This window comes from Oncorhynchus masou, unplaced genomic scaffold (genome assembly GCF_036934945.1).
Source record: "Oncorhynchus masou masou isolate Uvic2021 unplaced genomic scaffold, UVic_Omas_1.1 unplaced_scaffold_769, whole genome shotgun sequence".
In the NCBI taxonomy this organism is placed as follows: Eukaryota; Metazoa; Chordata; class Actinopteri; order Salmoniformes; family Salmonidae; genus Oncorhynchus; species Oncorhynchus masou.
This window is the reverse complement of record NW_027014157.1, coordinates 30,383-41,931: the sequence shown is the minus strand read 5'-3', so window position 1 is coordinate 41,931 and position 11,549 is coordinate 30,383. Positions and strand designations below refer to the sequence as shown.

General features: G+C 54.9%; 1 protein-coding gene across 1 annotated transcript; it reads right to left on the bottom strand.

The window, feature by feature from the left end:
- Positions 1 to 281: 281 nt before the first annotated feature.
- LOC135537413 (protein-lysine methyltransferase METTL21E-like) lies at positions 282 to 10,610 on the bottom strand. The gene is made up of 4 exons (XM_064963581.1): positions 10,411 to 10,610; positions 8,248 to 8,399; positions 6,239 to 6,356; positions 282 to 994 (listed from the first exon to the last, which is right to left on the bottom strand). Exons 1-4 carry the CDS (start codon positions 10,463 to 10,465, stop codon positions 570 to 572), a joined length of 750 nt encoding a protein of 249 aa, XP_064819653.1. The 5' UTR covers positions 10,466 to 10,610; the 3' UTR covers positions 282 to 569.
- Positions 10,611 to 11,549: the final 939 nt, after the last annotated feature.

Genomic DNA, 11,549 nt, shown 5'->3' with positions numbered 1-11,549 from the left:
CTCCGTAAAGAGAACAGTAGCCTCCGTAAAGAGAACAGTAACCTCAGTAAAGAGGTCAGTAACCTCTGTAAAGAGGACAGTAACCTCCGTAAAGAGGACAGTAACCTCTGTAAAGAGGACAGTAGCCTCCGTAAAGAGGACAGTAACCTCCGTAAAGAGGACAGTAACCTCTGTAAAGAGAACAGTAGCCTCCGTAAAGAGGACAGTAACCTCCGTAAAGTGGACAGTAACCTCTGTAAAGAGGACAGTAACCTCTGTAAAGAGGACAGTAACCTCCGTAAAGAGGAAAGGTATCTCCGTAAAGAGGACAGTAACCTCCGTAAAGTGGACAGCTACAACCAAACATAAAAGGGCTCCAATAAATTATTTTCTGGGCCATGACACTACAATTTCCCCGAAAAGATGTCGGATCAAGGGGAAATTACCTTCAAGAGTTAAGTGCTTCTCGACAATGCCTTTGTTGATTCTCTGAGTGTGTGGCCGGGATTCAATCAAAGAACACACATTCACATCCCCATCTCTCCATCCCCCTGCAGTGTCTCAGACTGCCCCCGTAGAGCATGGTAATATTAAGCTGCCTCTCCAGACCGTGTCTTCCTCCCCACCTCCTTCCTTGATGCTCGGTACAGTTTGATACTGAGACTGGGCAGATCGTACAGTTCATCCAGATGGAACCTGGTCTGGAACCGTTCTACGAACTGGTTCTCTCTGTCCAGACGGAACCTCATGGCCCAGAGGATCTCTGTCCCGTCCTGACACAGGTGATCGAAGGTGTCCAAGAGTTCCACCAGGTAGGGGTGGCAGTACACCACATCGGCAGCGAACACGTAGTCGTAGTGACAGGCAGCCTGAGGGAAGCGTTGTTCCAGCTCCTTCCCCCAGGACAGCTCAGCGACACGAGGAGCATGTCGACAGTAACCCCTGGTGTTACGCAGTACGTTATACTGCAGGTTACTCAGCACCTCCGGCAGGTCTGTGGACGTCACCTTGGCACCTAGGAAAAAAACACAAACAAACACCAGTTACCGAACAGGAAGGAAGAGGGCGGTTTCACCGGACCGGACGTGCTGTTTTCAACTCTCTAGACAGACAGGAGCGGTAGAGATACTCTGAATGATCGGCTATGGAACCCTGACCTGTTCACCGGACGTGCCACCTGTCCCAGACCTGCTGTTTTCAACTCTTTAGACAGACAGGAGCGGTAGAGATACTCTGAATGATCGGCTTTGAAAAGCCAACTGACATTTACTCCTGAGGTGCTGACCTGTTGCCCCCTCGACAACTACTGTGATTATTATTATTTGACCCTGCTGGTCATTTATGAACATTTGAACATCTTGGCCATGTTCTGTTATAATCTCCACACGACACAGCCAGAAGAGGACTGGCCACCCCACATAGCCTGGTTCCTCTCTACCCGGCACAGCCAGAAGAGGACTGGCCACCCCACATAGCCTGGTTCCTCTCTAGGTTTCTTCCTAGGTTTTGGCCATTCTAGGGAGTTTTTCCTAGCCACCGTGCTTCTACACCTGCATTGCTTGCTGTTTGGGGTTTTAGGCTGGGTTTCTGTACAGCACTTTGTGAAATATGCTGATGTAAGAAGAGCTTTATAAATACATGTGATTGATTGATTGACTGGATAGGCCCGAAAAACTAAAACAAAAAACACACACTAACGAGGAGGGTGTCTGGGGCCCCCCAGGACAGCTCAGCGATACAAGGAGGGTGTCTGGGGCCCCCCAGGACAGCTCAGCGATACAAGGAGGGTGTCTGTGACCCCCCAGGACAGCTCAGCGATACAAGGAGGGTGTTTGGGGCCCCCAGGACAGCTCAGTGATACGAGGAGGGTGTCTGGGACCCCCCAGGACAGCTCAGTGATACTAGGAGGGTGTCTGGGACCCCCCGGGACAGCTCAGTGATATGAGGAGGGTGTCTGGGGCCCCCCGGGACAGCTCAGTGATACGAGGAAGGTGTCTGGGACCCCCCAGGACAGCTCAGTGATATGAGGAGGGTGTCTGGGACCCCCCAGGACAGCTCAGTGATATGAGGAGGGTGTCTGGGACCCCCCAGGACAGCTCAGTGATATGAGGAGGGTGTCTGGGACCCCCCAGGACAGCTCAGTGATATGAGGAGGGTGTCTGGGTCCCCCCAGGACAGCTCAGTGATATGAGGAGGGTGTCTGGGACCCCCCAGGACAGCTCAGTGATACGAGGAGGGTGTCTGGGACCCCCCAGGACAGCTCAGTGATACGAGGAGGGTGTCTGGGTCCCCCCAGGACAGCTCAGTGATATGAGGAGGGTGTCTGGGACCCCCCAGGACAGCTCAGTGATATGAGGAGGGTGTCTGGGACCCCCCGGGACAGCTCAGTGATATGAGGAGGGTGTCTGGGTCCCCCCAGGACAGCTCAGTGATATGAGGAGGGTGTCTGGGACCCCCCAGGACAGCTCAGTGATATGAGGAGGGTGTCTGGGGCCCCCCGGGACAGCTCAGTGATACGAGGAGGGTGTCTGGGACCCCCCAGGACAGCTCAGTGATATGAGGAGGGTGTCTGGGACCCCCCGGGACAGCTCAGTGATACGAGGAGGGTGTCTGGGGCCCCCCAGGACAGCTCAGTGATACGAGGAGGGTGTCTGGGACCCCCCAGGACAGCTCAGTGATATGAGGAGGGTGTCTGGGACCCCCCAGGACAGCTCAGTGATACGAGGAGGGTGTCTGGGACCCCCCAGGACAGCTCAGTGATATGAGGAGGGTCTCTTGGACCCCCCAGGAATCTCAGTGATATGAGGAGGGTGTCTGGGACCCCCCAGGACAGCTCAGTGATACGAGGAGGGTGTCTGGGCCCCCGAGGACAGCTCAGTGATATGAGGAGGGTGTCTGGGACCCCCCAGGACAGCTCAGTGATATGAGGAGGGTGTCTGGGACCCCCCAGGACAGCTCAGTGATATGAGGAGGGTGTCTGGGACCCCCCAGGACAGCTCAGTGATATGAGGAGGGTGTCTGGGACCCCCCAGGACAGCTCAGTGATATGAGGAGGGTGTCTGGGACCCCCCCAGGACAGCTCAGTGATACGAGGAGGGTGTCTGGGGCCCCCCAGGACAGCTCAGTGATACGAGGAGGGTGTCTGGGACCCCCCAGGACAGCTCAGTGATACGAGGAGGGTGTCTGGGACCCCCCAGGACAGCTCAGTGATACGAGGAGGGTGTCTGGGACCCCCAGGACAGCTCAGTGATACGAGGAGGGTGTCTGGGACCCCCAGGACAGCTCAGTGATACGAGGAGGGTGTCTGGGACCCCCAGGACAGCTCAGTGATACGAGGAGGGTGTCTGGGACCCCCCAGGACAGCTCAGTGATACGAGGAGGGTGTTTGGGGCCCCCCAGGACAGCTCAGTGATATGAGGAGGGTGTCTGGGACCCCCCAGGACAGCTCAGTGATATGAGGAGGGTGTCTGGGGCCCCCCAGGACAGCTCAGTGATATGAGGAGGGTGTCTGGGGCCCCCATGACAGCTCAGTGATATGAGGAGGGTGTCTGGGACCCCCCAGGACAGCTCAGTGATATGAGGAGGGTGTCTGGGGCCCCCCAGGACAGCTCAGTGATACGAGGAGGGTGTCTGGGACCCCCCAGGACAGCTCAGTGATACGAGGAGGGTGTCTGGGACCCCCCAGGACAGCTCAGTGATACGAGGAGGGTGTCTGGGACCCCCCAGGACAGCTCAGTGATACGAGGAGGGTGTCTGGGGCCCCCCAGGACAGCTCAGTGATATGAGGAGGGTGTCTGGGACCCCCCAGGACAGCTCAGAGATACGAGGAGGGTGTCTGGGACCCCCCAGGACAGCTCAGTGATACGAGGAGGGTGTCTGGGTCCCCCCAGGACAGCTCAGTGATACGAGGAGGGTGTCTGGGACCCCCCCAGGACAGCTCAGTGATATGAGGAGGGTGTCTGGGACCCCCCAGGACAGCTCAGTGATATGAGGAGGGTGTCTGGGACCCCCCAGGACAGCTCAGTGATACGAGGAGGGTGTCTGGGGCCCCCCGGGACAGCTCAGTGATACGAGGAGGGTGTCTGGGACCCCCCAGGACAGCTCAGTGATATGAGGAGGGTGTCTGGGACCCCCCGGGACAGCTCAGTGATACGAGGAGGGTGTCTGGGGCCCCCCAGGACAGCTCAGTGATACGAGGAGGGTGTCTGGGACCCCCCAGGACAGCTCAGTGATACGAGGAGGGTGTCTGGGGCCCCCCAGGACAGCTCAGTGATATGAGGAGGGTGTCTGGGACCCCCCAGGACAGCTCAGTGATACGAGGAGGGTGTCTGGGGCCCCCCGGGACAGCTCAGTGATACGAGGAGGGTGTCTGGGACCCCCCAGGACAGCTCAGTGATATGAGGAGGGTGTCTGGGACCCCCCGGGACAGCTCAGTGATACGAGGAGGGTGTCTGGGGCCCCCCAGGACAGCTCAGTGATACGAGGAGGGTGTCTGGGACCCCCCAGGACAGCTCAGTGATATGAGGAGGGTGTCTGGGACCCCCCAGGACAGCTCAGTGATACGAGGAGGGTGTCTGGGACCCCCCAGGACAGCTCAGTGATATGAGGAGGGTCTCTTGGACCCCCCAGGAATCTCAGTGATATGAGGAGGGTGTCTGGGACCCCCCAGGACAGCTCAGTGATACGAGGAGGGTGTCTGGGCCCCCAGGACAGCTCAGTGATATGAGGAGGGTGTCTGGGACCCCCAGGACAGCTCAGTGATATGAGGAGGGTGTCTGGGACCCCCAGGACAGCTCAGTGATATGAGGAGGGTGTCTGGGACCCCCAGGACAGCTCAGTGATATGAGGAGGGTGTCTGGGACCCCCAGGACAGCTCAGTGATATGAGGAGGGTGTCTGGGACCCCCCGGGACAGCTCAGTGATATGAGGAGGGTGTCTGGGACCCCCCAGGACAGCTCAGTGATACGAGGAGGGTGTCTGGGACCCCCCAGGACAGCTCAGTGATACGAGGAGGGTGTCTGGGGCCCCCCAGGACAGCTCAGTGATACGAGGAGGGTGTCTGGGACCCCCCAGGACAGCTCAGTGATACGAGGAGGGTGTCTGGGACCCCCCAGGACAGCTCAGTGATACGAGGAGGGTGTCTGGGACCCCCCAGGACAGCTCAGTGATACGAGGAGGGTGTCTGGGACCCCCCAGGACAGCTCAGTGATACAAGGAGGGTGTCTGGGACCCCCCAGGACAGCTCAGTGATACGAGGAGGGTGTCTGGGACCCCCCAGGACAGCTCAGTGATACGAGGAGGGTGTCTGGGGCCCCCCAGGACAGCTCAGTGATATGAGGAGGGTGTCTGGGACCCCCAGGACAGCTCAGTGATATGAGGAGGGTGTCTGGGGCCCCCCAGGACAGCTCAGTGATATGAGGAGGGTGTCTGGGGCCCCCCATGACAGCTCAGTGATATGAGGAGGGTGTCTGGGACCCCCCAGGACAGCTCAGTGATATGAGGAGGGTGTCTGGGGCCCCCCAGGACAGCTCAGTGATACGAGGAGGGTGTCTGGGACCCCCCAGGACAGCTCAGTGATACGAGGAGGGTGTCTGGGACCCCCAGGACAGCTCAGTGATACGAGGAGGGTGTCTGGGGCCCCCCAGGACAGCTCAGTGATACGAGGAGGGTGTCTGGGGCCCCCCAGGACAGCTCAGTGATACGAGGAGGGTGTCTGGGACCCCCCAGGACAGCTCAGTGATACGAGGAGGGTGTCTGGGACCCCCCCAGGACAGCTCAGTGATACGAGGAGGGTGTCTGGGACCCCCCAGGACAGCTCAGTGATATGAGGAGGGTCTCTTGGACCCCCCAGGAATCTCAGTGATATGAGGAGGGTGTCTGGGACCCCCCAGGACAGCTCAGTGATACGAGGAGGGTGTCTGGGCCCCCCAGGACAGCTCAGTGATATGAGGAGGGTGTCTGGGACCCCCCAGGACAGCTCAGTGATATGAGGAGGGTGTCTGGGACCCCCCAGGACAGCTCAGTGATATGAGGAGGGTGTCTGGGACCCCCCAGGACAGCTCAGTGATATGAGGAGGGTGTCTGGGACCCCCCAGGACAGCTCAGTGATATGAGGAGGGTGTCTGGGACCCCCCGGGACAGCTCAGTGATATGAGGAGGGTGTCTGGGACCCCCCAGGACAGCTCAGTGATACGGGCAGGGTGTCTGGGACCCCCCCAGGACAGCTCAGTGAGACTTTGTAAATACAAGATTGTCTCACCTAGAAGGCTTGTAACTATGGAGACCAGACCGGTCCCGGCGCCCAGCTCGATGACGTTCTTGTCCAACAGGTTGTAAGTGTCACGGTGCGTATCCAGGAAGTAACACAGGACTATGGCCTGATGGGAAATGAACACAATGCAATGTGAACAAACAAGAAGTTATAAAATGAAGTTGATTGATGAAGATGGTCATGGTGAGGAAACAAGTGGAATTTAAAAGTAATGATGAAGATTAGTGTTAGTGAGGATGATGAAGATTAGTGTTAGTGAGGATGATGAAGGTGAGCGTTAGGGTAGTGTTAGTGAGGATGATGAAGATTAGTGTTAGTGAGGATGATGAAGGTGAGCGGTAGGGTAGTGTTAGTGAGGATGATGAAGATTAGCGTAAAGGTAGTGTTAGTGAGGATGATGAAGATTAGCGTAAAGGTAGTGTTAGTGAGGATGATGAAGGTGACCATAAGGGTAGTGTTAGTGAGGATGATGAAGGTGAGCGGTAGGGTAGTGTTAGTGAGGATGATGAAGGTGAGCGGTAGGGTAGTGTTAGTGAGGATGATGAAGGTGAGCGGTAGGGTAGTGTTAGTGAGGATGATGAAGGTGAGCGGTAGGGTAGTGTTTGTGAGGATGATGAAGGTGAGCGGTAGGGTCGTGTTAGTGAGGATGATGAAGGTGAGCGGTAGGGTAGTGTTAGTGAGGGTGATGAAGGTGAGCGGTAGGGTAGTGTTAGTGATGGTGATGAAGGTGAGCGGTAGGGTAGTGTTAGTGAGGATGATGAAGGTGAGCGCTAGGGTCGTGTTAGTGAGGATGATGAAGGTGAGTGAAGGGTAGTGTTAGTGAGGGTGATGAAGGTGAGTGGTAGGGTAGTGTTAGTGAGGATGATGAAGGTGAGCGGTAGGGTAGTGTTAGTGAGGGTGATGAAGGTGAGCGGTAGGGTAGTGTTAGTGAGGATGATGAAGGTGAGTGAAGGGTAGTGTTAGTGAGGATGACGAAGGTAGTGGTAGGGTAGTGTTAGTGAGGATGATGAAGGTGAGTGGTAGGGTAGTATTAGTGAGGATGATGAAGGTGAGCGGTAGGGTAGTGTTAGTGAGGAGGATGAAGGTGAGCGGTAGGGTAGTGTGAGTGAGGATGATGAAGGTGACCATAAGAGTAGTGTTAGTGAGGATGATGAAGGTGACCATAAGGGTAGTGTTAGTGAGGATGATGAAGGTGAGCGGTAGGGTAGTGTTAGTGAGGATGATGAAGATGAGTGGTAGGGTAGTGTTAGTGAGGAGGATGAAGGTGAGCGGTAGTGTTAGTGAGGAGGATGAAGGTGAGTGGTAGGGTAGTGTTAGTGAGGATGACGAAGGTGAGTGGTAGGGTAGTGTTAGTGAGGGTGACGAAGGTGACCATAAGGGTAGTGTTAGTGAGGATGATGAAGGTGAGCGGTAGGGTAGTGTTAGTGAGGATGATGAAGATGTGCGGTAGGGTAGTGTTATTGAGGATCATGAAGGTGACCATAAGGGTAGTGTTAGTGAGGATGATGAAGGTGACCATAAGGGTAGTGTTAGTGAGGATGATGAAGGTGAGCGGTAGGGTAGTGTTAGTGAGGGTGACGATGGTGACCATAAGGGTAGTGTTAGTGAGGATGATGAAGGTGAGCGGTAGGGTAGTGTTAGTGAGGAGGATGAAGGTGAGTGGTAGGGTAGTGTTAGTGAGGATGATGAAGGTGAGCGGTAGGGTAGTGTTAGTGAGGGTGATGAAGGTGAGTGAAGGGTAGTGTTAGTGAGGGTGATGAAGGTGAGCGGTAGGGTAGTGTTAGTGACGATGATGAAGGTGAGCGGTAGGGTAGTGTTAGTGAGGATGATGAAGGTGAGCGGTAGGGTAGTGTTAGTGAGGATGATGAAGGTGAGCGGTAGGATAGTGTTCGTGAGGATGATGAAGGTGACCATAAGGGTAGTGTTTGTGAGGATGATGAAGGTGAGCGGTAGTGTTAGTGAGGATGATGAAGGTGGGCAGAAGGCGCGTGTTGTACCGAGGGCCACATCACAGCTCCGTAGAGGTCATGTGACTCCTTGATCTTGATCTGATGGTCAGCGAAGGTGTATCCCTCCCAGGCCTCCACGGTGATCAGAGACTGGATGATCCTCCTGGACATGATGGCAGCTGCCAGATCAGCATCCACACCTGGCAACACAATTAAATCAGCATTATTCTATGTAGGACAGGTACTATTGAACTATTTCCAAACAGTGAAGATGGTTTCCCATCATCCTCTCTCTCAGTACAGTCTCAGGTTGTTGACGTATCCCATCATCCTCTCTCTCTCAGTACAGTCTCAGGTTGTTGACGTATCCCATCACCCTGATAAGAGCTCATCCAAATCTTCCATTTAAAGTTAAGACCCCGCCCCCGGCCCTGCCTCCTCACTAATTGTCCCCTTTAATGTAGGGTTAACTGAGATCTGTGACCTAGGGTTAGTAATGTGACCCAGCATCAGTCCAGTAACCTAGCCCCTCAGTAGAGAACCATAACCCCTCTACTCGGCTAGCTGACCCAGTCCAGTAACCTAGTCCCTCAGTAGAGAAACATAACCCCTCTACACGGCTAGCTGACCCAGTCCAGTAACCTAGTCCCTCAGTAGAGAAACATAACCCCTCTACATGGCTAGCTGACCCAGTCCAGTAACCTAGTCCCTCAGTAGAGTAACATAACCCCTCTACACAGCTAGCTGACCCAGTCCAGTAACCTAGTCCCTCAGTAGAGTAACATAACCCCTCTACATGGCTAGCTGACCCAGTCCAGTAACCTAGTCCCTCAGTAGAGTAACATAACCCCTCTACATGGCTAGCTGACCCAGTCCAGTAACCTAGTCCCTCAGTAGAGTAACATAACCCCTCTACACAGCTAGCTGACCCAGTCCAGTAACCTAGTCCCTCAGTAGAGAAACATAACCCCTCTACATGGCTAGCTGACCCAGTCCAGTAACCTAGCCCCTCAGTAGAGTAACATAACCCCTCTACACGGCTAGCTGACCCAGTCCAGTAACCTAGTCCCTCAGTAGAGAAACATAACCCCTCTACACGGCTAGCTGACCCAGTCCAGTAACCTAGTCCCTCAGTAGAGTAACATAACCCCTCTACACGGCTAGCTGACCCAGTCCAGTAACCTAGTCCCTCAGTAGAGAAACATAACCCCTCTACACGGCTAGCTGACCCAGTCCAGTAACCTAGTCCCTCAGTAGAGAAACATAACCCCTCTACACGGCTAGCTGACCCAGTCCAGTAACCTAGTCCCTCAGTAGAGAAACATAACCCCTCTACACGGCTAGCTGACCCAGCATCAGTCCAGTAACCTAGTCCCTCAGTAGAGTAACATAACCCCTCTACACGGCTAGCTGACCCAGTCCAGTAACCTAGTCCCTCAGTAGAGAAACATAACCCCTCTACACGGCTAGCTGACCCAGTCCAGTAACCTAGTCCCTCAGTAGAGAAACATAACCCCTCTACACGGCTAGCTGACCCAGCATCAGTCCAGTAACCTAGTCCCTCAGTAGAGTAACATAACCCCTCTACACGGCTAGCTGACCCAGTCCAGTAACCTAGTCCCTCAGTAGAGAAACATAACCCCTCTACACGGCTAGCTGACCCAGTCCAGTAACCTAGTCCCTCAGTAGAGTAACATAACCCCTCTACACGGCTAGCTGACCCAGTCCAGTAACCTAGTCCCTCAGTAGAGAAACATAACCCTTCTACACGGCTAGCTGACCCAGTCCAGTAACCTAGTCCCTCAGTAGAGAAACATAACCCCTCTATGTAGTCGATTAACACCTGGCAGGTTATTTGCGGCCTCTCTGACAGAGACATGCAGCTGGTATACCAGTTATGTAAGCTAGTGAGGGGAGAGAGAGAGAAGAGCTCTTAAATCACTTCACAGCCTGTGTGTGTGTGTGTGTGTGTGTGTGTCTCAATGTACCCGATTACAATGCTATAAACACGTCTATGAAGCCCTATAAAACATGACTTACGGCGCATAGTGACCATCAATGAATGGATAACAACCGATCTACCAAGACTTCAACTATCGACGCTTTGATACGTACAGAAATAACGACAACAACAAGTTGACATAGTGAGTCATCCCACAGTTGACACATTTGTTCTGTACGCGTGTGGATCTGCCAGCTCTCGCTACCTACCCTCTGTTTCAGCATCTTCCTCAGTCTGGACAGCCTGGGTCAGGACGGCGTTCATGTCTCTGTCCTGGAGTAGGGGTGAGGGGTTTGTGGGTAGTAGCAGTAACAATCTGACCGTGTTGCTCCAAAGTGGTGTGTTGGATGTCCAGGGAAACGGTCCTTAGTCGAGGAGCTCCGGGTCTCAATGGGCTCTTGTCAGGTCGGCTGGCTGTGTGTTGTGAGGGGTTGGTATATGGTTCTCTTTCTCCTTTCCTTCCCTCCCTCCCTCGGCATACTGGGTATGGTACTCCCCCTCCCTCCCTCTCTCCTTTCCTTCCCTCCCTCCCTCCCTCTGTTGGCATACTGCCTGGTGGGTCAGCCAGAGAGAGAATGGGCAAGCCAGAGAGAGAGGGAAACATGGATTAGAGAGAATGAAGAAAACAGGTGAGAGAAGGGCTAGAGGGAGGAAGGGCTAGAGAGAGAGACGGCTGGGAGGAAGGGCTAGAGAGAGAAGGGCTAAAGGGAGGAAGACAGAGAGAAGGCTAGGGGGAAGGGCTAGATAGAGAGAAGGCTGGGAGGAAGGGCTTGATAGAGAGAGAAGGCTGGGAGGAAGGGCTAGAGAGAGAGGGGCTAAAGGGAGGAAAACAGAGAGAAGGCTAGGGGGAAGGGCTAGATAGAGAGAAGGCTGGGAGGAAGGGCTAGAGAGAGAGAAGGCTGGGGGAAGGGCTAGTAGAGAGAGAGAAGGCTGGGAGGAAGGGCTAGAGAGAGAGAGGCTGGGAGGAAGGGCTAGAGAGAGAAGGCTGGGAGGAAGGGCTAGAGAGAGAGAAGGCTGGGAGGAAGGGCTAGAGAGAGAGAAGGCTGGGGGAAGGGCTAGTAGAGAGAGAGAAGGCTGGGAGGAAGGGCTAGAGAGAGAGAAGGCTGGGGGGAAGGGCTAGAGAGAGAGACAGCTGGGAGGAAGGGCTAGTAGAGAGAGAGAAGGCTGGGAGGAAGGGCTAGATAGAGAGAAGGCTAGGGGGAAGAGCTAGTAGAGAGAGAGAAGGCTGGGAGGAAGGGCTAGAGAGAGAGAAGGCTGGGAGGAAGGGCTAGAGAGAGAGAAGGCTGGGAGGAAGGGCTAGAGAGAGAGATGGCTGGGAGGAAGGGCTAGAGAGAGAGAAGGCTGGGAG

Coding starts and splice junctions, on each gene's coding strand:
- LOC135537413 (XM_064963581.1), bottom strand. CDS start 10,465: ATGAACGCCGTCCTGACCCAGGCTGTCCAGACTGAGGAAGATGCTGAA. Junction 8,400..10,410: donor GGAAGATGCTGAAACAGAGG/GTAGGTAGCGAG, acceptor TTGTGTTGCCAG/GTGTGGATGCTGATCTGGCA. Junction 6,357..8,247: donor GAGCTGTGATGTGGCCCTCG/GTACAACACGCG, acceptor ATTTCCCATCAG/GCCATAGTCCTGTGTTACTT.